The sequence below is a fragment of the Manis pentadactyla genome, chromosome 5 (assembly GCF_030020395.1).
Source record: "Manis pentadactyla isolate mManPen7 chromosome 5, mManPen7.hap1, whole genome shotgun sequence".
Classification (NCBI taxonomy): domain Eukaryota; kingdom Metazoa; phylum Chordata; class Mammalia; order Pholidota; family Manidae; genus Manis; species Manis pentadactyla.
The window spans coordinates 59090508-59116433 of NC_080023.1; the positions used below are offsets into that span (position 1 = coordinate 59090508).

The 25926-nt window shown below is 38.0% G+C and overlaps 1 protein-coding gene across 6 annotated transcripts in view; it reads right to left on the reverse strand.

The window, feature by feature from the left end:
• The window catches only part of ADAMTS3 (ADAM metallopeptidase with thrombospondin type 1 motif 3), a 264699-nt gene that overhangs the window by 39337 nt on the left and 199436 nt on the right, over positions 1 to 25926 (reverse strand). For all 6 annotated transcript variants that reach the window (XM_057502303.1, XM_036878981.2, XM_036878979.2 and 3 more), the window contains 2 exons: positions 18297 to 18496; positions 1416 to 1499 (listed from right to left, as the gene is read on the reverse strand). In XM_057502303.1, coding sequence (XP_057358286.1) covers positions 1416 to 1499; positions 18297 to 18496 — 284 coding nt within the window. The remainder of the gene's footprint in view (positions 1 to 1415; positions 1500 to 18296; positions 18497 to 25926) is intronic.

Here is a 25926-nt window from a genome sequence, read left to right on the forward strand (position 1 = left end):
GTATATATATGGCCAGAATTAATCAACATATGGAAAGAACATAAGTTCTTCAATGAGCTGGCAAAGCTGATTAAACTTTTACTTATGGAGAGTGTTCAAATTATATAAACCTCACACTGAAAAAACAACTACCCTCTTTTAACCACACAGTGATGATGAAGGGAGTACTCTTATCTTGCAGTTGGAGTAGATGGATTAACATTCTTTGGCATGGTGGAGTTAAAAGTTGGGAAGGAAAAGGGTCCATCCTCCAAGAACCAGTACCCACTTTCTAAAGTAATTCTGAAGGAGTGAGAAATTTAACTTGGAACCTAAAATTAGTCCCTACCTGACTGTCAGGCTGAGGGTTTTGTTATATCTCAGCAAATGTTACTATCAGTGTTTACATTATGAATAGTTAGCCTGGTTGGTTATATGCTGGCCATTCTCCAAACAAGCGATTAACAACTGACTGACTGCTGTTAATTTCTCCAGCTGGAGTTGAATTGTACTCAGTTTTAGTGTACAAAGTTAGTCAGGTTTATTCTGATAAACTAAAGATCAGTGACACCTCTCACCAGAAATGATAAGAACAGATGTTAAATACATAATGAAATGCAAACACATGGATATTTCCTGTTTGCTAAATGCATAATTTCATTAGTATTTCATAATCAGGAGGATTAATTATGGGAGAAGAACGTGTGATTTTGAACATCAAGAAAACTGCCAAGTTAGTCACTCCCCCTGTTTTCTCCTCAAAGAGAGAAACCACTTCATCTATTTCATTATTTCCAAAGATAGGGGCATAGCTACTGCCAGCAGGACAGCCCTACTGTCTTTTACAGATAGCTGAAGTTAGTTGCATTACATGACATGCGTACCATGTACATTTTGATCCAATTTTTTGTTTTCAAAGGATTAAAGCTCTTTCAAATGAAAAATATTCAGTGTGTTTTACTTTTCCTAAGTTGAAAGATATACATGTATAATATGGCTTTTAACAAATCATGAGAAGGCAAGGATCTTTGGTTATTTTTCTTCACTGATATGTTCAAAGCTCCTATAAAGTGTCTGGCATATAGTAGGCATTCAACATAAATGTTTTGAATAAATAAATGAGTCACACATTTGATGATAACACTAGACTAAGGAAATCCTCTTTCCTCATAATGGTATCCATTCATTCTTATTCATACAAATGCCTATGGTCAGGATAACTATCTACAACTCCATTAGACAGGTAAACAAAGCAAATGGTACCAACACAAAATCATTATCTGGTCCAATCTGGAGGTCTCCATTCATTGCAGCAGTTTCTCTTCCTCAATTTAGAGCAACTGGGGTCTATGTGAGACATATCTTGAGCAATTTTATCTTTTGCTTGCTAACCCAGTCCATAATGTTCACAGTTCAAGTACTTTAAGATAGTTTACCTTTGCATAACCCAGCATTATCACGCGCACCAGGACCACATTTATATGTACTCCAAGGGACTCATCATGGTAAATTTCATTCACCTAGAAACAAAGCAGATAATTGGTAAAAGAAAGGCAACACAAAGGATTTCATGAGGTGCACAGCATTTCAGGGATTAGCCATGTAATCACAAGTACTAGAGTCAAATCACTTTTTTTTTAAGTTAGTTTATACTGAACTCTAAAATGAAATCACTTTCCCTTATCTTTGTTTCTGGATATGTGAATTACTGATCTTGTAAATGCTACAGTACCATGAACATAGAAAGTATGTTTTCAAAGGGCTTCACTAAACTATAGTATTATAAATTGTCCACATGTGCTATATTCCACATGCAGCATACACCAAAAGTAGCCACAAGCAAGTGACTCTGGCTAAGTGTCTTCTAGCTGTGAGTGACTTCATCCACTCAGGAAAAGAGACAGCAGGCATTTGCCTTCCAGGGATCCCATGTCACCACCAGGAGTCCTATGTTTGGTTGGAGGAGTGAGTGGAATAGAGCTGGCAGGCAGGAGTGGTGGTGGTCTACCTGCAGGCCAGTAAGTGGGTTGCCTTCCCAGCGCCTCCTGCTCTTCCCCCTGCTACCCACTAACCCGTGGAGCCACTGAAGCAATGATTATTTAGAAGTCCACTGCATAGAAGTCCTTCAGTATGGTGATTGCATGAGCGCATATATCAGATGAGTATCAGCCCTGGGTATAGCTCAGAAATGCAACATTGTGTTACTGCTTTGTATTTAGTTTTAAAGTTATGATACAATTTCTATAAGTTGAGTTGGAATACTTTAAACTCATAGATGTTAGAATTAAAGCAACCTCATGAATTTACAAAGGTGAAGAAGATAAAGACTGTAGAGATTAACTGACTTGCAAAACACACAGCAAATTACTGGCAGATATGAATCTAAAATGGATGGTCACTGTATCTTCTGACTAAGCTGGTGAAAAGTCAGGGAGCATAAGGATTGCTTAGTAAACTGCATGAATGGGAAAGGTCAAGTTATCTGGCTAGCTTACAAAATTCTTAGCTGCTCCCAGGAACAGGGATGCAACATTTGTCACAATGACTAAAAGAGGGATGGGAAACCCAACTGCAATTCAACATGAGATCAGGCGGTTTACAACGTAAACAAAGCAAGTTTAAAACTCACAGAGAAAAGATAGGCATAATCTCATATAGAGAGGCTTGAACAGAAATATAACTCAAGAATGACTGAATGCTCTAAAAAAAAATTCATGAATTATTAAATTGTGAATTGCCACCCTGACCAAGAAACTGACTAAAAATCTCAAATGAGATGTTTCAAGAATCTAATGGGAGTGCACAGAACACCTTCAAAAATTAAGGTCTTAAACATAGACTAAGGCACACTTACTGACTGTGGAAGGGTAAAAAGGGAACAGCTAAGATGGAGGTGAAAGATCTGATGAAGCTAGTATATATAAAATGACAAGGTGTTGTTTAACAAGAGAAGACGTAGAGTCCTTGTAAGTGGAAAAATGCATGTTTGTACATGGACACACAGTCACAAATGCACACATGTGCATAGAGTGATGGGCCCCAAATTAATCAAGAAAAGCCAAGGAATGAAAATAATCTGCAGTGTGCTCTTCCATTGCACAAGAGAGCGGGTGGGTAGCTCCCACCCGAGTTGTCTCGCTGTTTGCCCAGAGCACACCTGAAGTATTCAGTTCATTTTGTCTGTGCTGTCTTACAGAGAGGTGGTGGCCAACATGAATGGACCCAGATGGAGCAAAGAGCAAGGAGCCCAGAAACTATGTCACACAAAGAATGACTGGGGAGACACAGTGACTAAGAGCCTGACACCAGACACTAAGAGTCTCAGGGCATCTCGGTTCAACCCCTCATTCACGTGCGCATTCATCTTTCAGAGCCTCCATCAAACGGATATAATAAGAATACTACCTCACAGAGATGGGGTAAGAATGAAAAGGTTTAATTCACACAAACAAATTACTAAAACATTTTATGAGTCAGAAGGGAAGAGGAACATGAAAAAACATTACAGCGTGGGAAGCAGAAAAGAAAGGCCTCAAAAGAAGACTTAATAGCTGCCATATGGAAAAGGGGTTCAATTTGTTTTATGTATCTACAGAAAATAAAACAAAAACTGTGGGCTAACACTATGAAAGGGGTAGATTTCAGGCCAATATAAGGAAAAACTCAATGCTGGGCAAAAATCTACGATTTCTTATGAGGTTTTTGGTCATGGGCAGTTTTCTTTTATCTATCCCCCACCTCATTTGGCCTGAGTGAAGACTGAATCACCCCTCCTCTTCTGCATTAATTATCTGATAGGGAAATTCCTAAAATTATAGTTCTAATACAAGTAAAAAGTCCAAAGCCAGGCCTGTGACTAACATGTTCACGCAGAGACTCATGAACAGTCCAAGACACTTCTCATAAGGCAGCTGTTTCAAATTAACAACATGGCTTCACACGAAGTCATAATGTGTACTTAGCTTAATTGTAGCTGAAATGTAAATGCATTGAATGTAAAAATAAATAAAGAAAGTTGAAAGCAATGTTAGCAAATACACAACATAGGGGAACAATAAAATGTAAAACTAAAGTAGTTGGATTTTAAGGAAACTGAGTTAATTTTTGGAGGAGAGGTGTTGGAGGGAGGAAGGCCCTTATAGCCCTGCAGAATAGCAGAAAAGCAATACTTTTAAATATTATAGGAAATGCCTACATCAGAAAATCTTAAGAGTCATAAAATGAAGGAAAGGTGATAATAATGACAAATAATGTGTGATATCTGAGCCAGTATGCTATACATATAACTGCCTGAAACTAGTAAATTCAGTTTACTTGGTAAGTTTTTAAATCAGTACGGTCTAAAGAAGGTATAATGGACAAAACTCATGCTCTCAGTGGCAATATTACATTATGAAATGATGGAATGAAAGGACACTTTTTAAAAAGTCAAATTTACCGTTACCCAAAGGAAAGTATTATTTAACAAATGCCAATATTATGCCAGTCTAATTACATAACAGGGTGGTCCAGTAGAAACCAAAATCAATTATGGAATGTTCTGAGTCAGCACACATTTGTGAAACTGTCACAGGGTATAAATAATGGGTAGAAATAATCTAATATAAGGCAATGATATTTATACATAGCAGAAAGTGTTCTTTCAGTGTGACAAATAAACAAATATTAGGTGTCTGTGCAGAGCACTGGATGTCACTTATTATTTTGCTTTTCAAAGTTTAAAAAAGGTTGTTTCCTATACATTTTTCATTTAAAAGGTACTTAATAATTTGGATGCTTTCCATCTTGCCAGGCCTTATAAACTAAAGGATACAATGTGTTCATAACTTTGAGACCTATAAAATGGGTTAAGAATTGAAGAAACAGTAAACACCCTAGGATAAGATAATTAAAGACGTGGATTCTGGCACTAGCTATGCCACCAAGAAAGGGAGCTACTTTGGGTTGGTTACATAAGCCTTCAGAGCCTCACTGGCAAATTGTAATTGGACCTGCTCTGCCTGTTTCACAGGGTTGGTCAAATCAAACAAAAACCCACACAACTGTCCTCAGCAAAACACAAAGAACTTTAGTGTCTTTCCACCTATCCACGAAAGCAGTTTTAAAGATTTGTGGATGCATTTTCATAATTTACCTGAAAAGAGCAAGAAATACAACAGCCCCCTTAGTTTTCAATGAAAGGGACTTCAAACTCCTATACTTGAAACTTGTTTAATCTCAGCTGAATGAAAGATGTAGTTTAAATTATCAAATAAAGAAGTGTGCGAAAAACCATTTGACACATTGTTTCAAAGAATAGTATCTAAATGTCGTACAAAAGTTCTTTCCAGCAGATGGCAGTATACACATGTTAGAGGGGGTACAGGGCAGGCTGCTTAATATATCTGAGCATACATTATCAGTGTGTCCTTCTTTTCCTATATTTACACATAAATAAAATAACCTCCTTAAAATTTAATAAGAATTTTAAAATATTCTAACTTAAAGAAAGCATTAAGAGTCACTCTTAAAAGCAAAGAAAAATAATGAAGACATCTTTGTTTAGATTCTTTTTCAGTGTCATCTGATCAAAACATTCTATAAGAGACAGAAACTCCCATGACCTGGTTATAAATTAATCATAAATTTCAACAAGCAAAAATTATATTATAGAAAGAACTAAAAGCGTATCATAATGAATGAACCATTTGAATCTTCTGGGATGAACTAAAGTAATATGTGTTAATTAAGAATATTATAACTCGTAGTGACAAGGAAAGCAATTTTTTCCTAGGTAAGAGCAACATCAACAAAAAACAAAAATAGCAGCTAATATTATACAGGCCTTTCCAGATTATTGACACTGTTCTAATACTTTACCTATACTAATTAAAGTAGTCTTTGCAATAACTTTAGAAATATTAATTCTATTTTACATCTAAGATGTTGAGGCCCAGAGAAAGTAAGTAACTTGTCCATGGTCACACAGTTAGGAGACAGAGATGAGGATGAAAACTTAGGCAGTCTGACTCCAGACTTGTTTGTTTTCAGCATATTGCTACACTTCCACAGACCTGCAGACCACGCAGTCACTTAGCACAAATACTTGGCTTTAGAATAATCAATAGCGTCTTACTATCCCTGAATATAAGGAACTGATGTGTAAGCATGTTGAGTAAGAGAACTTAAAAACCTCACTTCCTTTTCATGATCTTCCTCCATGTAATTTTAAGGAAATAGTTGGACTCCGAATTTACAATGTATAAGGATTTCTTGATGATCAGTATAATGGTATTCTAAAAATTATCGGGAAAAAATAAAGGAGCTAGAGTGGATCACTCGAAAACATGGGTAAGAGAGAAAAAAAAAGAGATAAGGCTCACATTTATAATCAGTGTTTTGTGTTGTAAGAAAAGCATTAAACTACACATTCTGAGGAGTCACCTGTTGGACACTACATAATACAGATCAAAGCTTGTCTATGCAAAACTGAATATTCTTTCACCATGTGAGCTAATCTATTAGAGCATGGGTAGATTTTCTGTGAGGTGTTCAGGATTGAGCCCAGAGTCTTTATTGAATTACCTGAAAGAAGGGGTAAACAGAACATTAATTCAATTTTCAGATGACCTTAAATTGGAAGGGGTTGCCAATGATGTGACGGAGGGGGGGAAAAAGGTAAAATCAAATCAAGTATTCCTTTCCTTGAAAGGAAAATTCCTTCCAGGTTTGTTCCCAGACAGGACAATTTCTCCCAGGACATTTCGCTGGCAGGACAATCTGACCTGCTTTGTCTGACTAGCTGATGAACAGCTTTGGCTTCAACAAAGCAACATTCATTTTTCTTTCAGAGGCGGATTAGGTCTTGAGAGGCAGTATAGATAAGTGGTTAAGAGCACAGGCTCACTGCCAGGCTGCTGTTTTATCTTAGCTATGTAACATTGGGCATGTTATTTGTCACTGTGCCTCAGTTTTCTCATCTGTAAAATGGGATAATTATGGTGTTGTCTTTATAGGATTGTTCAGGGGAAAAATGAGTTCATATATGTATAGTGCTTAATGGTGCCTGGCCCTTGCAAATGTAAAAACAAAAAAATTGTTAGTCATCCTTAGTACTATTCACATAGAGGCAAATAAATGGCAACACATGTATGATTTTTTTAAAGAGACTTTGGGTTAACTGAAGGCAAATAAATAATAAAAAGATAGCCTGGGTGATTTGGGCTGGATATAAAATGATTCTGAAAGAACTGGGAAAAACTTCTGCTCTGTCCACAACTATCTCTTGTAGAGCTAAAAGTTCCAAACACATACCTACTTGGATTCTCAGCCTGTACCCTATACTCCTTTTACCTAGAGAAGGTAGCTGTCTCCCAACCTGCCCACTATTCTCCCCTCACCTCCAATCTCAAAGTCATAATATTGCTTTTTAATATTAGGGTTATCAAATAATTACTAAGCAGCTGCCATGTGCCCAATTGTCCTCAGGGCAGGAAATTGAATAATAAATGAGCTTGAGTCTCTGTTCTTATCATGAATATATTTTAATAGGTAAATATGCATGGGAAAAAAATAAAAAATACAGCAAGACATGCAGACAAGGTCTTTTCGATGGGAAGAGGTGCTAAATAATTCTAAGTGATGAGATGGGACAAGAGAGGCTGGATAGTCAGAGCAGGGAGACCACTGACAAACAGGATAGGGCCATGTGCCTGGTTGGAGAATGAGTGATCCAGGCCAAAGGAAAAGCAACTTATCACAAGATCTCAAGACCCTACAAAGGAGGCACCTTTCTCACTATTCTAGGAAGAGACTGAGAGCCAGAGAAGTGGTACAATTCCCACCCCACCAAACGATTAGCACAACTAAATTCAAATACATCTATGTGATGACGCCAATGCCAGATCTGACCTTCCAACCTCCTTGCCCGTCTTTCTCTTTGTCAGCAAAGGGTTAAGTCTACCTTCTCCTGAGGCTCTTCTCCACTTCCTTAAATATATTTGCTTCAAAAATGCAATTTCATTTCCCATATTCAATCTCTCCATTTTTTGGAGTTCCTAATCCTCTTTTATTAATAATTCTCAATTTTCCTTCCTCATGAAAAAATAATCCATCAACACTGTTCTGCAGCATTTATTTATGACTATGTTCTTCAATTATACTATTTTATTTCTCTAGCAATAGTAACTTTTTTTCTCTGCCCAGCACACATGTAAGTGTGTCTCAAAATTTGTTTTCAATCCTTGTCTTTTCTCACATGCCTTCCCTGCAATATTTTATCTGCTGCTATTTCGGCAACCAATACCTGCAGGCTGATTAATTCCAAATGTGTATATTGCTAACACTGACTCACCTCGTTCACTCTCAAGAGCCATCCATTCAATTCTAGTAACATACCTATTTGGAAAGTGTACCTATATATCTCAAAGTATACTCGTCTTCTCCCTACAGCCTCTTTTTCTCTTCTGAATACTCTATGACAGTTAAAGACTACATTTTCCTTGATTCCTTCCTCTTCTTTAAGTATTACAGTCCATCTATTAACCAGCCCTTTGGACCTCTCTCAAGTCTATCTCTTCCTGGTCACTGCCAGCTGCTGGGTATTCATTCTACCCAGTTGGACTGTTGCATTAACCTGTTAAAACTTTCACAAATGTTTGCATTTGAGTGATTTGGGCTCATTTCGGTACTCTCTGGAAGGGCAGATTTTAAGTGTCAGATGGTTGTTTGCAATAAGCATAAGTCTATTCCTTTACGTTAACTATGCATTAACCTCCTTTAAGCATCAAAGTAGGTTTAGTGGACCAAGAATAGGCAATTTGGCTACAAAGTCTTACAAACACTGCCACCTTTGGAACAGTGGAAGCATACCACTCAGGTAGAACTGATTTCCTTTATTCAAGAATGAGAAAGATGATTCCCTCAGCAAGCTAAAATGCTTTTCTGTGTTTCCAGACCCTGGAGAAGAAAAGGCTGGAATAAACCTTGGAAGGATAAAGTCAGTTGGATATCCATAGCAATAAAAAAGGAAAAATGAGAGAATGTCAGAAAGGGAACTTGGGGCTGCAGAATCAAAGGGGAAAGGGGAAAGAGGAAACTGAGATGCTTCAGTAACAAAGAACTTCTGAGGCAGCAACTCTGTGTGGTCGTTGTGTGATTAATTTAACCTGTGATGTGGGGGCTCTCTTCTAGAAGGCGGGTCCATGATATTCCAGGGAAGGTGTGTATGTTTATGTAAGGGGTAGCTGAATTGATTTGTTCTTACTCCAATCTGTCTCTCTGACCTGGTATGTTCAATGCATATTGGGGAAATTAAGACGGTTTGTTGAGGCAGTGTGATGTAGCATAAACGACAAGGAGTCTGGAGCCAGACAGACTGCAGTTTGTCCCCAAATTCTGGCATTTAGATACTATGTTCATAGCACAGTATCTAATAGAGTATCTTCCTCTAAATAATTCTAAAGCATCCAAAATTCTCTTTTTAAAACTCAGACTGTGAGTGAAAAGAGGGAGAAGCCAAGATGGCAGCATAAGTAGGGCAGCAGAAATCTCCTCCCAAAACCATATGTATTTTTCAAAATACAACAAATACAACTATTCCTAAAGGAGAGACCAGAAGATACAGTACAACAGCCAGGCTACATCTACACCTGCGAGAACCCAGTGCCTCATGAAGGGGCAGAGCAGCAGCCTGAGACCGGCTACGCCCACAGCAGCCCTGCAGAGCTCCCCCCAGCTGCCCGGGCCAGAATCAGAGACCCCGTCAGCGCGCAGCTGCCCAGCACAAGCCGCTAGGGGCCGCTATTCTCACAGGAGAGAAAGGTGATGAGCAAGCGGTAAGGGACTTTGTTCTCCCAGCTAACACACGTGCCAACTGCCCACCGCTACCTCTATCACCATGAAAAGGCAGAAGAATTTGATAGAGACCAGAATAACCCAGACATCTCCCGAGAGGGAACCTGGGGAGACAGATTTAACCAATCTTCCTGAAAAAGAATTCAAAATAAAGGTCATAACCATGTTGATGGAGCTGCAGAGAAAAATGCAAGAGCTAACAGATAGAGTTCAGAGGGAGAATACAGAAATAAAACAATCTCTGGAAGGACTTAAAAGCAGAATGGACGAGGTGCAAGAGGCCTTTAATGGAATAGAAATCAGAGAACAGGAACGCAGAGAAGCTGTGCAGAGAGAGATAAAAGGATCTCCAGGAATGAAAGAATATTAAGAGAACTGTGTGACCAATCCAAAAGGAATAATATCTGCATTATAGGGCCAGAAGAAGAAGAGAGAGAAAAAGGGATAGAAAGTGTATTTGAAGAAATAATTGCTGAAAACTTCCCAAAACTGGGGGAGGAAATAATCGTTCAGACCACAGAAGTACACAGAACTCCCAACACAAGGGACCCAAGGAGGACAACACCAAGACACATAATAATTAAAATGGCAAAGATCAAGGACAAGGACAGAGTATTCAAGGCAGCCAGAGAGAGAAAAAAGGTCACCTACAAAGGAAAACCCATCAGGCTATCATCAGACTTCTCAACAGAAACCTTACAGGCCAGAAGAGAATGGCATGATATATTTAATGCATTGAAACAGAAGGGCCTTGAACCAAGGATACTGTATCCAGCACGATTATCAATTAAATATGAAGGAAGGATTAAACAATTCCCAGACAAGCAAAAGTTGAGGGAATTTGCCTCACACAAACTACCTCTACAGGGTATTTTAGAGGGACTGCTCTAGATGGGAGCACTCCTAAGGCTAAATAGATGTCACCAGAGAAAATAAAATCACACCAAAGAAAGTAGACTAATCAAATACTAACTAAAGGCAAAAAATAAAATCAACTACCTACAAAAGCAGTCAAAGGAAACACAAAAGACCACAAAATAAAACACCTAGCATATAAAGAATGGAGGAGGAGGAATAAGAAGGGAGAGAAATAAAGAATCATCAGACTGTTTATTAATAGCTCAATAAGCGAGTTAATTTAGACGCTCACAAAAAAAAAAAAGAAAACTCAGACTGATCAAGTCACTAATCTTCTTTAAAACTCTAAATGACTCTTCATTAGCAAGATGACATTCAGAGTCCTTAGAATGGCACATACATATATACTTTTTAAAAAGTAGTCCCAGCTTCTCTATCCGGCCTCATCTTCTGCCATCTCACCTAAACACCGTAACTTTCACCTATGGACAGGCCTCCAATGGCTCCCAAAACACCAGGAGCTACAATTTTCAGGATCCTTTTACAGTCTGTTTCCCATTTTCAAGACCCATCTTTTTCTGGCAGGGAAATGCGAATTTAGCCTCTAAAGTCCAACTCAAATGACATGTCCTCTATGAAGACTTCCTTTGCCACCAGCATTATTTCCCAAATCACATCCTCTCCTTTTCACTTAATGTTTACACGGTACTTTGTGGCTGAGTCTCTTGAAGAAACTATCACATTTTATTACTATTACTTGTTGATTTGTTCATTCCACCTGCTAGAATTAGCTCAATCTTACTGATTTGTGCCTTCCTAGAATCCAACAATACTTGGCCTAGGCAAGAGCATGTATACTAGGTAAATAAATGTCTAGAGGATTGATGTACATTCAAATGTAAGAAATGGATTAAAGATAATGACCTAAATAAAAAGCTGCTACATGATTTTCTTAGGCTGTCCAGACATGCTCCCCAGATAATCTGCCTCATGGTCACATTCAATGTTTTAAGAAATGGTGGTTAAGAAATCAAAAGAAGTGTTGAGATTTAAGCATCATTAAGTGATCAGTAGCTACACATATTTGCTAACCCTCAAAAAAGTCCATAATGCTTTGTTAGGATCAGAGTACTTATATGGAATATATATTTTCTTTCAAAGATATTAGGTAGGGAAACCTGCCATGTTATGATAACACTGTTAGTTTATTGTCCATCATAAGTAGACATATCATAAAGTCTTCTTCAGATAATTTTTGAAAATTGTGACCTAATGACTATGAACATAAATGTTAAAGTGAAATGAAATATAATGGGGGTCAGAAACAAAACCAGCCTAGCCCTGCATTAACTAGCTACTTGACACTAGGTAAGTAACCTAACATTAGTCTTCAGTCTCCATATCTTCAAAAAGGAGAATGTTAGAAAGCTTCAATAGCTGCTATCTTTATAGTTTCCTCTTAAATTCTAAGGTGTGATTCTATGTTAGGATATATAAATGTTGCCTTTTACTTAAAAGACCTCTGGCAAAGAGAGCAAATGGCTGAGAAGCCAAACATATTAGAAAACAAGGCGTTCTTTGTAATAAATCACACTACACTGGCTTCCTGAGAAGGAGCTTCATGAATCCCATTTACACTGTAGGACATTACGCTTCAAAACTGAAAACTTCATGTGATGGAATTCACCTTTGAAATTTTACTTTTTTATGTAATCGTTCAGTCACCTTCCATCTTGCCATTTATCAGTGTAAGTCAAGACTATTCTACAACTCTTTAGGGTAGTTCCTCCTTTCACCTTAGAATATGGCCAGGAACCATTCTTTTCCATCATAGATCAGGAGAGAGTAAGACCTCATACCTACCCTTTTCATTTCACTGGCCCTCCTCTCAGCAAGGAGAACCCCTGCAGAAGCTCAGGCATATCCCCAAGACAAGAAACAGTGTAAGGATACTAAAGACCAGGAGGTAGTAATTAACAAGTCAAAAGATAAAAAAAGAAAAACTATAAAAAAACTCTATTCAGATAAAAAAAGCTGTTACCAGCGTAGAACGCTTAAAGTTCAGTAAACCAACCTTCTTTGTTGCTCACGTGATAACAGGAGTCTGCTAACAGGCATTGAACGTCAAGGTACAGAGTGAAACTGTTGGGGAAATTTCCAGTCCAATTACTTACATTTTTCACTGTAAGAAATTTCATTTCAATTTTTTTTATTTTCAAAGACTTCCCTATCATTCTCTCCTCCCAATTCTTTTCCTTTATTCTTCTTTCAGTGATTTTTAACTAGGGGTGTTAATCAAAATTACGCATTGGCTTAGACTAAAACTACCTTCTAGGCCTATATCCAAACACTCAGATTCAGAGGCTCTTTCCTAACTCAGAACTTTTGCAGCTTATGATCCATTAGACTAGATCACCCTTTCCCCAGTTCTTTGCCTGCTTTTCTTACTCACAGAATTTCTCTCTCTCTGCCCATATACCATATCAGAGATATTATTTCTAATCTCCTGTCCCAAACAGACCCCCCTCCACTCTCCTTGACATTAACCCTTTGCTTTTATTTTTCTTCTTGACAGTTGTTATTACCTGAAATTTATTTCTTCATTTAACTATAATATGTCTCTGCTTTCAAGTTCCAAGAGGATAAAATATTTTCTATTGTGTTCATTGGAATATTCCCTTTGCCTAAAATAGGTCTTGCACATAGTAAGCAATGGATCAATACTCATAGAATGAGACATGTCCCATAGCAGAGAACTGCTTTCCTAGCAAGTTGGCCATGTGACAAAGTAGTGAACTAAAATTTCTTAATATTAACAAGATAAGAGATCCTAACAAAGGCTTACCATGCATCACACATCACTTATTTGAAACATGAAAATCTTGTTAAGAATTTAAGAATAATTATTCTGTTTTAGAATATTCATATCTGATAATTTTTATAGATGAGGCTTGGAGAAATCTGAAGAACTAGAAAAAAGTAAGTTACACATAAAAGGAGAGGGAAGGCAGCTGACTCTTCTCTCCTTCACTGAACTCTCGGAGGACCCAGAGGGATGGGCAGCGGGTATTCCTCGCCTCTTGGGGAGTCATATCAAAATCATCTGGGGGCCTATATCAGACTTGTTCACTTGACCCTTGAGCCCCAAGTGAATAGTACTAGCTTAGTGAGCTACCTTTCCTGTGTCCAAACTCCAAGATTCACATGAAAAATCACTTACAGAACTGTACTACAGTCATATGCACAATTATCACTCATTAGGCAAAATGGCCCTGAAAGAGATTAAATATATTAATGTCAAATGGTGGCCAATTAGCATGGCTAAATTAGAATAGCAAACAAATAAAGAATATTTAACATCACTCTTACCTATAATATACTGTGCTTCAAGTGATTTTTTTTATTACACTCAGACTATGATTAACCTGTGTTAAAATTAAATATTAAATATAACCTGAATTTTCTAAACAACTTTCTCCTCCCAATAACCCTGTCTCCTCCTCCGCCCCTTCCTCCTTTGTTAAAGCAACAGTCATAATTTATTCTGTCTCACGGTTTCCGTGGGTCAGGAATTTGGGAGCAGCTTAGCTGGGATATTCTGGCTTGGCATTTCTCATGAAGTCAAAGTCAGATATCAGCTGGGGCTAATCAGCTGAAGGCTTGGCTGGGACAGACGGACACAAGAATCCCTTTTCCAAGGTGGCGTCCTTACTAAGCTGCCAGGCTGATGCTGGCTGCGGGCTGGCCGGGGCTGTGGGGCGTGGGTGGGGGTGCTATGTGCAGAAACGGGTGTCAGTTTTTCTTCACAAGCCACTCCACAGTTGCTTAAGGGCTGTCACAGCTCCGCAGCTGTTTCCCCCAAGACCTTTTTCTGTCCTAAATGTTGGGATAAAGTTTTTTCTTCTATTCTTTCCCAGAGTGAAACCCTGGAGGCCACAGGCTTTGCTGTAACATCCCTGGCAGTATAAGGCTTTTGTTCTGTAGAAAATGGCCCGAAGAAGAGAGCAGAGCTTTGTGCCTGCCCCCACTCCCGGGTATTCTTGCCAGTAAATCAGCTCACAGACGTCTGCACCACTTTCTTTCCTGATTTCACTCCAAGCTCATCAGTGGCAGAAGGGAGCAGGGTTCATGAGACTGGGAATTGGGATCAGGTTCCATCCCAGGCTCCATACATCATACTGAGCTAATCCATTGGTGTTTTCTGCTCTGAGATTCTGGGAAAATCGGGGCACTTAAACTGGGGACTGGAGGCTGCCCTACTAGTTTAGATCTCCCATAGATCTGCTATTTTGTTTTCAGAAATCCTTCTGCCTAGGTCTGATTCAAGGTAGATTTGCAAATGTGTCTTCCTTCTCCTGACATGATGAGCCTTCTTGCTTACCCTTCTAGGTGACTTGGGGGAAAGAGCAAATTGTAGCAAGACCTTTGAGCTCCTTCAGAGCAGAAGTAAACGGTGCATTTGCTGAGCACCTTCTCAGTTCCCATGCTTATTCATGGTCTCCTCCCTTCTTTAAAACCCTTCTGTGAGCAATAAACTGCTGTGCTCATCTCGCTGGTGAGGAAACTAAGGCATTGAGAAGCTGCCACTTGTACAAGGCCTCTCATCTTGCAGGTGCCGGGCACAGATTTTGAACCCAAGGCTGTCTTGCCTTTCCACTATAGACTACTGTGGCCTATATATTTCTGGTTTTTAAATAAAGGATACAACTCAGAAGCAGCCATTTGGAAGAGATACATAGGCCACTGTATGGGGGGAGGGGCGCTGAGCTTCCCTGCTCCTTCCAGGACCAGCACCTTTCCAACACCCTACATTCTGCACCCCAGTGAACCCTTCTTCTTTTCATGATTATCATCACCACATTATCATTATTTGAGACTGTTTTACATACTTCAAATAATTTAAAAATTCATCTCAATTTTCTCAAAATTGTAATAACGCCTGTTTCCTCTAGAAAAATTATAATTCCCATCTTAAAATACACTTTAAAAAAATGATACCCAATAAATGTTAATTAACTTTTTAAGTATTGCTTTTATTATAACATTAAGCTGATTAAAAGCCTTCATCTGTTATCTATATCCTCTTGTTTCAAGTCCAAATTTCTGCCTCCCAAGACTGTTCAAAACCTACCTCTACAATATTATTTATACTCCTTTGTTCATTTATCCATTCCTTCATTAAACATATGTTTAACATTTCATAATTTGAGAATCCTTTTCAAGATAAAATAGTATGAAATAAGAAATACAAGTTTCCTTTAAAAAGGAGTTTGGTTTAAATTAAAGGGCCAACCGTGAAGAAACATCTTTGAGACATAAAAGTCCTCCAATAGTTCAGAAACTATGTAGTAAATGTCATCTGAGTTTGGTAATGGAAACTAAATGACTAAGCACTTAAGTTAGTTAATTAGTCTACATAAGCTAACTACATAAACTACGTAAACTGCGGAACAGACGGCAGTTGACCTTTGCTCTAAAGGAACCCAGCCTACAGGAAACCAAAGGAAGGATGTATTTGCTGACGGCTGAACTAAGGCAAGGGTGCCAAATGGGATCATAGGAAACCATGCTCTTTTCTCTACCACAGGGACATGTTTCTTCCCGAATCTGAGCAACAAGGTAGACATTCTTGTTCTCAATTTTCTCCTACAGTTTCTGTCTGAGCCTCTGTGACATGTAAAGAAAGCGTCTCTGTCTGTGTAGGACTTAAGTTTGGGGAAGCCATGATTTTAAAGGACCATGGAAAGTCATACAGCTTGGCTAGCAGAGGAGATAATAATTACTGAAACATTATTAAGACAAGACCCACAATTTTCCTGGCTTCAAATTTCCAGGAGGGAGTTTCATTCGAATATTATTATTGCTTTTCTTCCTGCCTCCAACTCTCATCGAACTGATGAGTTTGATTCAGGATAACAAGCATGTTCATCTCAGTGTTTGGTATCTAAGTCTACAGTGGAGCAGGGTGAGGATGGAGAGGAGAGGAAGGGGCTCAGTCATGGATCTGTCATGCTGAAAGCTGTCTGCCTATTCTCACGGGTGAAACCAGAAATTATCCATTTGGAGAAAGATGGGGATAGTAAGTAAGACTGTTGAATTTAGAACAAAGTTCCTAAATCTTAGCACTACTCACATTGACTGGATAATTCAGAATTCTTTGTTGGACAGGCTGCCTTTGTGCTGCAGGGTATCTACAGCATCCCTGTCCTCTTCCACTAATGGCATTAGTGATCTCCCAGTATGACAGCCAAAATGTCTCTAAACATTGCCAAACGAGCAGGGGCTGGGACAAACAGAATCACTGATTTAGAATAAGGAAAATCTCTGTGGCTGTACACTTAAGTCATGTGAGAGACAGCTCTCATGAATAGCAAAGCTTTATTTTCAATAAGTCTGATCACTGCGTCTACCTTCCAGTTGGTTTTGAACTTGGGAAGGAAATGGAAGGAGTGTTATTTTCGTCTCTCCAAAACCCCTACCTACATTCATTACTTCAAATGCAATGAACTTACTAAGTTTTAAAAATTTTCTCTTCTATAGTTCTATTCTCTCATGCTCTATGAATTTTATAATAATTCCTGATATGTGAGACACACTCAGTTTATTATCTAGCCTTTCTAATGGACCTAAAAACAAAACAGTTCTTTTGACTGTTATTAAACCCAAAGTGTTACGCTTTATTTTTCGATACTCTTCAAATTACACTTCTGTCTGGTGAATACACTATATCCATTTCTACTTTCCTGTTGATAGATTCTACCTAGAAATTTTCATGTGTCCTTCAGAAAACAAAAGCAAATAAACAAAGCAGAATAAAGACACAACAAAAGAAAAACTAATCCTTAAGTCCAGTTTAAATCCCAACTTCCTGAAAAATTACAGAATTAATGAACTCTTTCTTGTGCCTTTCAATTTTATAAACACAGAAACTAATCCCAGGAAGGAACATGAATCATCTAAGATAACTGAGCCAACCAGCAATAGAGCTAGAATTAAAGCCCTTACCTCCTAAGTTCCTGTTTAATTATCTCAACACTTCATGACCTGGATGACTACTGTCGTAGCTACATTCTCTAAAGTCTTTATATTTATATTATAGCATCTGTAGCTTAATTTTTAATAATAGCAGTTTTATTGCTTGACTTTAAAAAAATCACTCTTATTCAAAAGCTCTAACCATAAGCATCCACACAGAGTTATCAGGCTGAAACCATTCTTTTTCATCCTGGAATACAAAACGATGCTGGAAAAAACTATTTCATCCTTCACGGTCCAGATCAAGGCAGGTGGACCAAGTCGCGAGAGTTCAGATTATCCCTGGGACAAATGAAAATCATAATTGATGTCATAGTTCCATCCCATTAAGACTTTTTAAATTTATGATTTCCTCTTGATGACAATGGAAAACTAGTTGATCACCTCAAAGAAAATTTTGCTTCATGCTTCCTTTGTTTTTGCATCCTTGCATGTTAAATATGTACATCGATATTTGAATTTCATGCAGTTATGGACACATTTTGGATGTGGAACACAGTCATAAAGCCTCTCACAGGTTTCCAAAAGACACTGACAAAACGGAAGTGAATTAAAATATCAAAAAGCCTCTTAAAGGAGTCACTACTCACAATGTTCATCAGAGTGAGGAGGTAGTTTTGGACGTGCTCTTTGCCATGGAAACGGACCACAGAGTCATCCACTCCCAGCAGCACCTCAATGTTGTAATCGTTTTCTCCTGCGTGTCTGCGGTGCCTCATTGTTTCGTTCAGCTGCTGATCAATGCTGCTGTAAATGGTACCTAGAGCATCAAGGCTTTCCAGAGCTGACTCTGTTAAGAAACAAAAGAACTCAAGCATTTCAGTTTCCACAGTGGGCCTTCTAATGTCTTCTAACAGGAATCTTCTCAGGGGTCTATCATAATCCATAATCACTGAAATGCTGCTTTTCAGTTTATTCCTTAATGATGTACAGGCTATGATCAGACAGACTCGTAAATTCAACACGGAACAGCAACACTGAGGGTAAGATGCTATTACTGTACAGAAAACAGTGCCAGACTGAATATTACGTGAGATGAGAATGGTTTAGTCTTCTCTAGCTGTAGCCTCACTGCAGAGCAAAGAAAGCAGAGGTATGAAACATGGGCTGGTGAAGTAGTTATTAAATAAATGGAGGTTATAAATTTTAAAAACATCATGTATTGGTTAGCTTACAGTGATTAAGTTGCTAATTATGGAGTATAGAATTTGCGTCACATAAATTTAAATTGCTCCTTTTCCCAAGTAGTCTTAATAATCCAGTTATGGCATGGCAACATAGCAGCATCTAGTGGTATGGTTATCAGTCACCAAATACTACTTTATTTCTTATGAGCATGGCTTTCTAGTGAATGCTGACAGGGAGACTCTACAGGTCTCCACACTTGTACGGGATATCATCAGGACAGCAGGTCACTGCAATAGCTATATATCTGAATCTGTGAGATACCGAAGTTAGTAAGTCAGGCAGAAAATTACCTGTATCCAAAGAAGACTAAAAGTATAAACATTTTTTAATTTTATGCACTTGAAGGAATTTAAATGTTTTACCTTCCAAATGGATATATATAATTCAAAACTGCTTGTGTAAAACTGGAAGTTCATTCATTTCTATTCCAAATATATCAGCCTGTAAAGGATTTTATTTTACGAACTGCCTTGATGTCTAAAACAACCACATACCTAAAAACAAGTTCTGCAGAACCAATTCTGACTCATGCTTTAAATGGAGGCCTATTTAGTGCTGCACTGGGGCCAATAAGCCATTTGAATTGGTGTCTGACATTAATGAATAGGCATTTTCTTCTCCACCTTTGCAGTTTTGGTAAAGTTGAGGGGAAATAAGGTGTCTCTTGGCTGGGAGATAGATGCCAACCCCTAGCCCCATGGGATTAGAAGTAGTAGAACAGATCTCACTCACACACTGTCCACTATTAAAAAATATATAGAAATGCCAATTACCCACCCCCTACAAATATGGACATAAGCTCTGAATATGACTACTCAGGTTTGAAAGCTATTCTGTCATTCACTTTGACTGAAACCCAAATGCTAGATCATTAGCAGAGAATTTTCTTCTCATCAGGGAATCCCATTGGCTCCACAATGCATAAATAACTCAACCACCATCCACATCAAACAGAAAACATTCCTCAAAAGTTGCTTTTAAGAGCTGTCACCCATACTGAGGGCAAGAGACTACACCTGTAAATGACTTTACTGTTCAACCTCAACTCTTCTCACACTTGAGAGGCTGCGATAGTGTACAAACAGTAACTTCATCCATGAGCTATCAGTTCTAAAACAGCTCTTTTTGACAGAACTGTCAGGGACAGTGTCCAATGGAAATATACTAGCAATGTCATCATATCATTAAGTCTGATGCCTGAATGGGGGAGGCTGAGTACTTATTTCAGAAAAGCAGTTCATTCTGCTCTAATACACCTTCGGTTTGGCCTTTGCATCTCTCCTTGAATCAGTGGTTTTCTGGTGAGTGAAGAGAATCTCTTTTTTCATTGCATGAAGAGCCTGGGAAGGAAGAAAGAAGCCTTTTTCTTCCGACCATTGCCCCTATCCAATCAAGAGTACTTCTGTCCCTCTTTCCCCTGTACTATGTCATGTTCTTTTCTATGATGCCTAAAGTGGGCAATTTCAAACATTGCAAAGAAAGACACTGGAATGACTTCTGGCACTTTTTATCTATATACATCACTATTAATTATAGACAGTTCTGAGGCTGTGAAGTATCTTCATTCACAATAACTTTTTCCCAGGTGTGCCTACTTTATAACTTAATGGTCAAGGGCTTTGCAATCAGACATACCTGGCTTCAGATCCTGGTAGTGTCACATCCTAGCAGTGTGATTTTACTTAAGATCCCTCACCTCTCTGAGCCTCAGTTTCCTTATCTGTAAAATGCAATAATAATACGTACTTTGCAGAGTTGTGATGATATGGTTAAGGATGGTAAAAACACTGTGAGCTCAACAAATAGTATTTCCTGTTACTACTATCATGCTGATGTGATAAAGATTTTATTAAGAGAAGACTTCCACACCTTTTAAAGCTTTCTACATTTTATTTTACACATCACAAATCAAACTTACAGTTCTTTTAAATGGGAGGTGAAAAAAATATCTGGAATTAATGAATGAAAATCTAAACTGCTGATAACTTTAGAAAGAATGGGTATAGCAATATCTTATGCAGAGCATAAAGCAGATACAGGGAGAGAAGAATCTATTGAATGTTTTTTTTCAGTTAAAATTAGGATTAAACCTAATGAAATAAGCTTATTTAGAACTAAAAATGTAATACAAAATTGGAAAGAGTTAGTTTATAGCTGGAATTGATTTTCACTCAATGGCTGTGGCTGTTGGACACAGAGTGGTCAATGTGATAACAGAATTAGCAGGAAAATGGAACATCTTACAATAAACAAATAATTAAGGCCCTGCAATAGGTACACTGTACCACTGTCCACCATGCTTCATTCTAGAAAAGTGATGCTCAGAGTACTTTTCAAGCTTCTCAGAAATATCAAAGGCAATACCCCTTAGTACTTACAGTGTATGAATTTTCTTTTTTCAAACATTTCATAAAGAGGTAAGTTTCTGAAACTTACCTTAGGAGTCACTGGTAAAATTAATTATTATGGAAACATGTTTCTTGTATCCTTTCTTATACCCCCAGCTTCCCAACTGCTGTAGAGGAACTTCCAGAAAAATAATTTTAAAGCCTGTTTTTATAGAAAATACAAAATATTTGGGGGCATATAGGTAACCAAGTCACAATTTTTAGTGTTAAAGATAGAATTTTAAGTATTACATCAGAATTTTGAACTTACCAAACCAATAAAGTAGAATATAACTTGCTTTGCTATTTATGAACACTTGACCTTAAGACATTTCAGGATGGAATATGGCATGTTTATATTACTAGTCACATTTGTAAGAGCTCTAAGTGTAGATTACTGAAATTCCTCCCTATCCCAAAAGAAATTCCTATGTTCTCTGTTCTAAAAAATTGTAGGAGACAAAGGGAAAATTGGAAAGCTACAAGTTCTGATCAGGTTTTGAGTCTTACATGAATACCTTTGGGGTTGTAATGCAATCTCAAGCACACTGTGATAGAGACTATGATACAATCACCTACCCTATATCCGTGCTCTCCTTCCTAAGGAGAAGAACGTGAATTTTATTTGAGGTGGCAATAAACTGAGCTCAAAGGCATTCCCAGTCTCTCTCATGACTAAGGACCACACGTGACTAAGGATACGTCAGTGAGATATAAGCAGGAGTATTGCTTATCCCTTGGTGGTTAAAACCGGCTGATAGAAAGGTTTGCACAAAGGCTCCTGAAGGAAGGTAATTCATCTTGGTAAGTGAATCCCTTTGGTCCTTCAGTCAGTATTCCTGCCTGCTGCCTGGAATGTGGACATGATGCCAGAAGTTCTACGGGGTAATCTGGAATCAAGGCGGGTGCTTAGTTTGTAGGGTAGCTATAAAGACAGGACGGATCCCACAGTGACTGTGGAGCTGGCATCCCGGCCCTAGACTGCCTACCACTGACTCTTACACAGGGATAGCACTTCCATCATGTTTAGGCCATGTTTGGGTTTTCTTTCATGTGTCATTGAATCTAGTGTGAATCTAGTCCTAATAGGCATGATACTGGCAATATTCAATTTTGTTGTGTAAATTACCCCTGCTCTCTTACTCCATTTGGGAATGCAAGTTAATTTTCATGCTAATAAGTGAATAATGAAGTAAGGTTCCTTTTATCAAAATGCCCCACAGCAGCTTTTACTGTAGTGCAAAAATGAGGGAGAAAACATCTTGCAGTAACAATCAACACAGGGGAAACCTATATGCAGAAATTTGGCATTCTTCATAAACAGAATACTGTTGTCTGGAAAGCCAAGAGATGGATATTCTAATAGTAAGTGAAGATCCTATGATCAGAGCTAAAAAGAGACATAAAATCCAACAAATCTTATCTGTTAACATAAATAGAGAGAAGCTAATTTTAATTGTGTTCACCTATCTGTATCACCCAATAGTGATTTTTCCTTTGATATCTTTTTTAAGCTTTTATATTAGATAATATCTAAAAATGATAAAGTAATTGCATCTCTATCTTTGAGGGCATTGTTCTACCAAGATATTAAAATGTTTCTGTGAAAGCAACTGAATCCTTTACCAACTGGGAAATAAGGTAATGATAGATCAAAGAACTATATTCAGGCCAATTTCCAATGTCAATTCTGAAGTTTCATTATATAACTGTTGCTTTTTTAAAAAAAATGTAATTGCCATTGAATGAATATTAGTTTCTGAGATTTCTTTTCCCCAAAAGTTTTAATTCTAAAATACATGTTTGCTTTTGTTTTCACTGAGTACTTTAAGAGATAGCATATGGCATATTTTTTAAATGGAGAACTTCTTACCATTTAAGTGAAAAAAATGTTTTCATGCTTTGAGTTTGTGATCATTAACTATTCAAAATAGAAATGTCACCTCAATATTCAATATAGAAAATCCTGACGTTTAATAAGAATCTCCTATATGCCAGAATGTTTTTAGCTACAAATAAATAAAACTTAAAATGTTTTAAGCAATCAGGAAACATTAGTTTGCGTTCCAAGAGGTCCAGAGGTAAGGGTTAGTCAGTTCATCAACAGATCATCAACCACACAGTTCTTTCCATCTTCTCATATCCTGCCAATCTTACTGTACAAGCTTTGTCTTCAGATTAGCTTCTTTGATTATTTCAAAATGGCTGCACCATTTCAGCATCATAGCCAGGTACAACAAAGTGTGTATTAGTGCATGTCATTCTTAGGAATAAGCAAAATCTTCCCTATAAGTCCACTGAAACATTTAACTACATGTTTCAGTGGCCACAACTGAATCACATGCCTACGTGCAACTCATTCTCAGAGAAGAACAGACCCTCACATTTTCTTATTCCAATCAGAAATCAACTTCTGTAATAAGGCCTCTCCTTGGAAGCACCTGTTTAGGAAAAGTGTGGGTTCATGACTAATACTGAAGTTCTGTTAAAAAAGGTGGAGGGAAAGATCTTGAAAACAAATGGTGTTTAATTTCTCTTATTATGATCTGGTTGTCTAGGGGACCACTTCTGCGTTCTTTTGGCCTCATAATGTTTTTTGAAAGGCACAGTCCTCCATTCCTGTAGTGGACTCTCATCATTGTTACTTGTTCAGCCCATTCTAGATATTTCTTGGCTGCTGGATGTATTTGTATTCCCGTAAACGTTCTTGAGCTCTGATCATGGAAGAAATTAAATCACTTGAAAACAGTTTGGCCCTTTCAAGTCTTGTTTTTAGGATATGTTAGTCAAGACCAGAGCAGTGCTCATCTAGAGCTGAGTATTCACCATTACTGAGGCAAGACCTCTCTGTGTGTGCTCTCCAGGGCTGGGTGAATCAGGAGGAACTCCAGTCTGCCTAGTGGGAACGAGCACTATTCCCAGCCCTAGGGAAGTGCGGGCACTGCTATCCCCAATCCTCTCAAGGTGGTTCTTTTCCAAGCTTTGCACAGTTTCCTCACATGTATGGGCAGGCCAGGACTTGACTAAATATTAGGGGGAACCTGTTCAGTTCTCCAGAGTTCTATGTGTACAGCTCTCTTTTCTCCCGTACTCAGTCCCGGAACTCTCACCACCTTCATCTCCCAGACTCTCAGAGCTGGCTTCTCAACTCTGAGTCACCTGTCAGGCTCTGCCTGGTTCTCCTGCCCTGAGATTCAGATTAGCAAAATCCCAGGTGGTAAACTGAAGTGAAATGAGGCTCATTTCATTTGTTTCTCATCTCTTAGAGATCTCTGTCCTTTATTGCCAGATATCCAGTGCTTTGCAAACTACTGTTTCATACATTTAGTCAGTTTTTGGATGTTTAAAGCAAAAGGGCAAATTCAGTCTCTGTTATTCCATCTTGGCCAAGAGCAATTCACTTCATTTGATTTTGCTAATAAGAACATGTGGTGGTTTAGAAACTTGCATATAGAGGTAGGTATGTTACTCTGTAGATTTACTTAGAATTATCTATAGCCATTCAACTTCCCCTAAATAACCTCTATGCACATTCACTTGGATTTAGGGAAATTAGATAGTAGTGAAATGTTCAGCATAAAACCCCTAATACTCTTTTAGTTAAAAAAAAATCACACTTTTATGAGATATTAAATATTCTTGAATATATCCTTGCAACACATGATATCATATGGTAGGGACAGAAATTTAGCCAAGCAGCATTTAGAAAATATCAAAAAAATACTATTCACCTTTTTCATAATACAATGTGAATTTATTTGTTCATTAAAAGCTGGCTGAGCCAAGAGGTACTGTAAATTTGTTTATAGAAAGAAATTGTCTTCCAAGAGTAGCCCCCCAAAATGCTGCTTGTTACTTTGTATAAACACGGAGAGAATTCAAAAAATTAAAACCTTAGCACAATATAGGTGTCACTTTATAGTCCAAACAACATGATGTTTGAACTATTCACTGAATTTTTTAGGGAATTACAAAGTAGGCTTTAAAAAAATCATATTTAGATGGTAGAAAATTAGAGGTGAGCTTCAGGAAGTCATGTTACAGACATGAAGGCAAGAAATAAATTCAGCAGTAATTCATTCACGCTCCCCCTCCCTGACTTGAGCTGGTGCTCTGATCTGCTCTGTCATTCTGGAAACCAGGCCTGGAGCCCCAGACTAAAGGCCACTCCTCCAAACTTCCCAACAATTTAAGGCACACTTAATTATTTATATTAAATCCCTTCGTGCTTAACACAGCTAGTGTGATTTCAATTTCCTGGAACTGAACCTTGACATATATATGGCAAATTATTTAATAAAACTGGGCCATGCAATAAGAGGGTTAGGCTATTCAGTGACTTGCAAGATCCTTCCTACCACTACTGTTTTGCTTTTTGTGATGCTATACTTCTGTGGAGTTTGCTTAATACCTCTACTTTTCTCTACTGCATCCCTCAGGAAGTGCTTCCAATCTGGCCTTTAGCTTATATTTCCACATAACTGGTTCACTAAGATCATTATTAACATAAGTTAAGTATTCAGAAAACAGGGATGAGATTACTAATTTTATTTAACAAGCATTGAGCACCTATTACATGCCAGGTGCTCTTAAGTATTATTTTATAAACTTTGACCTAGTCTAAGCATTCCTTTAGACAAAACAT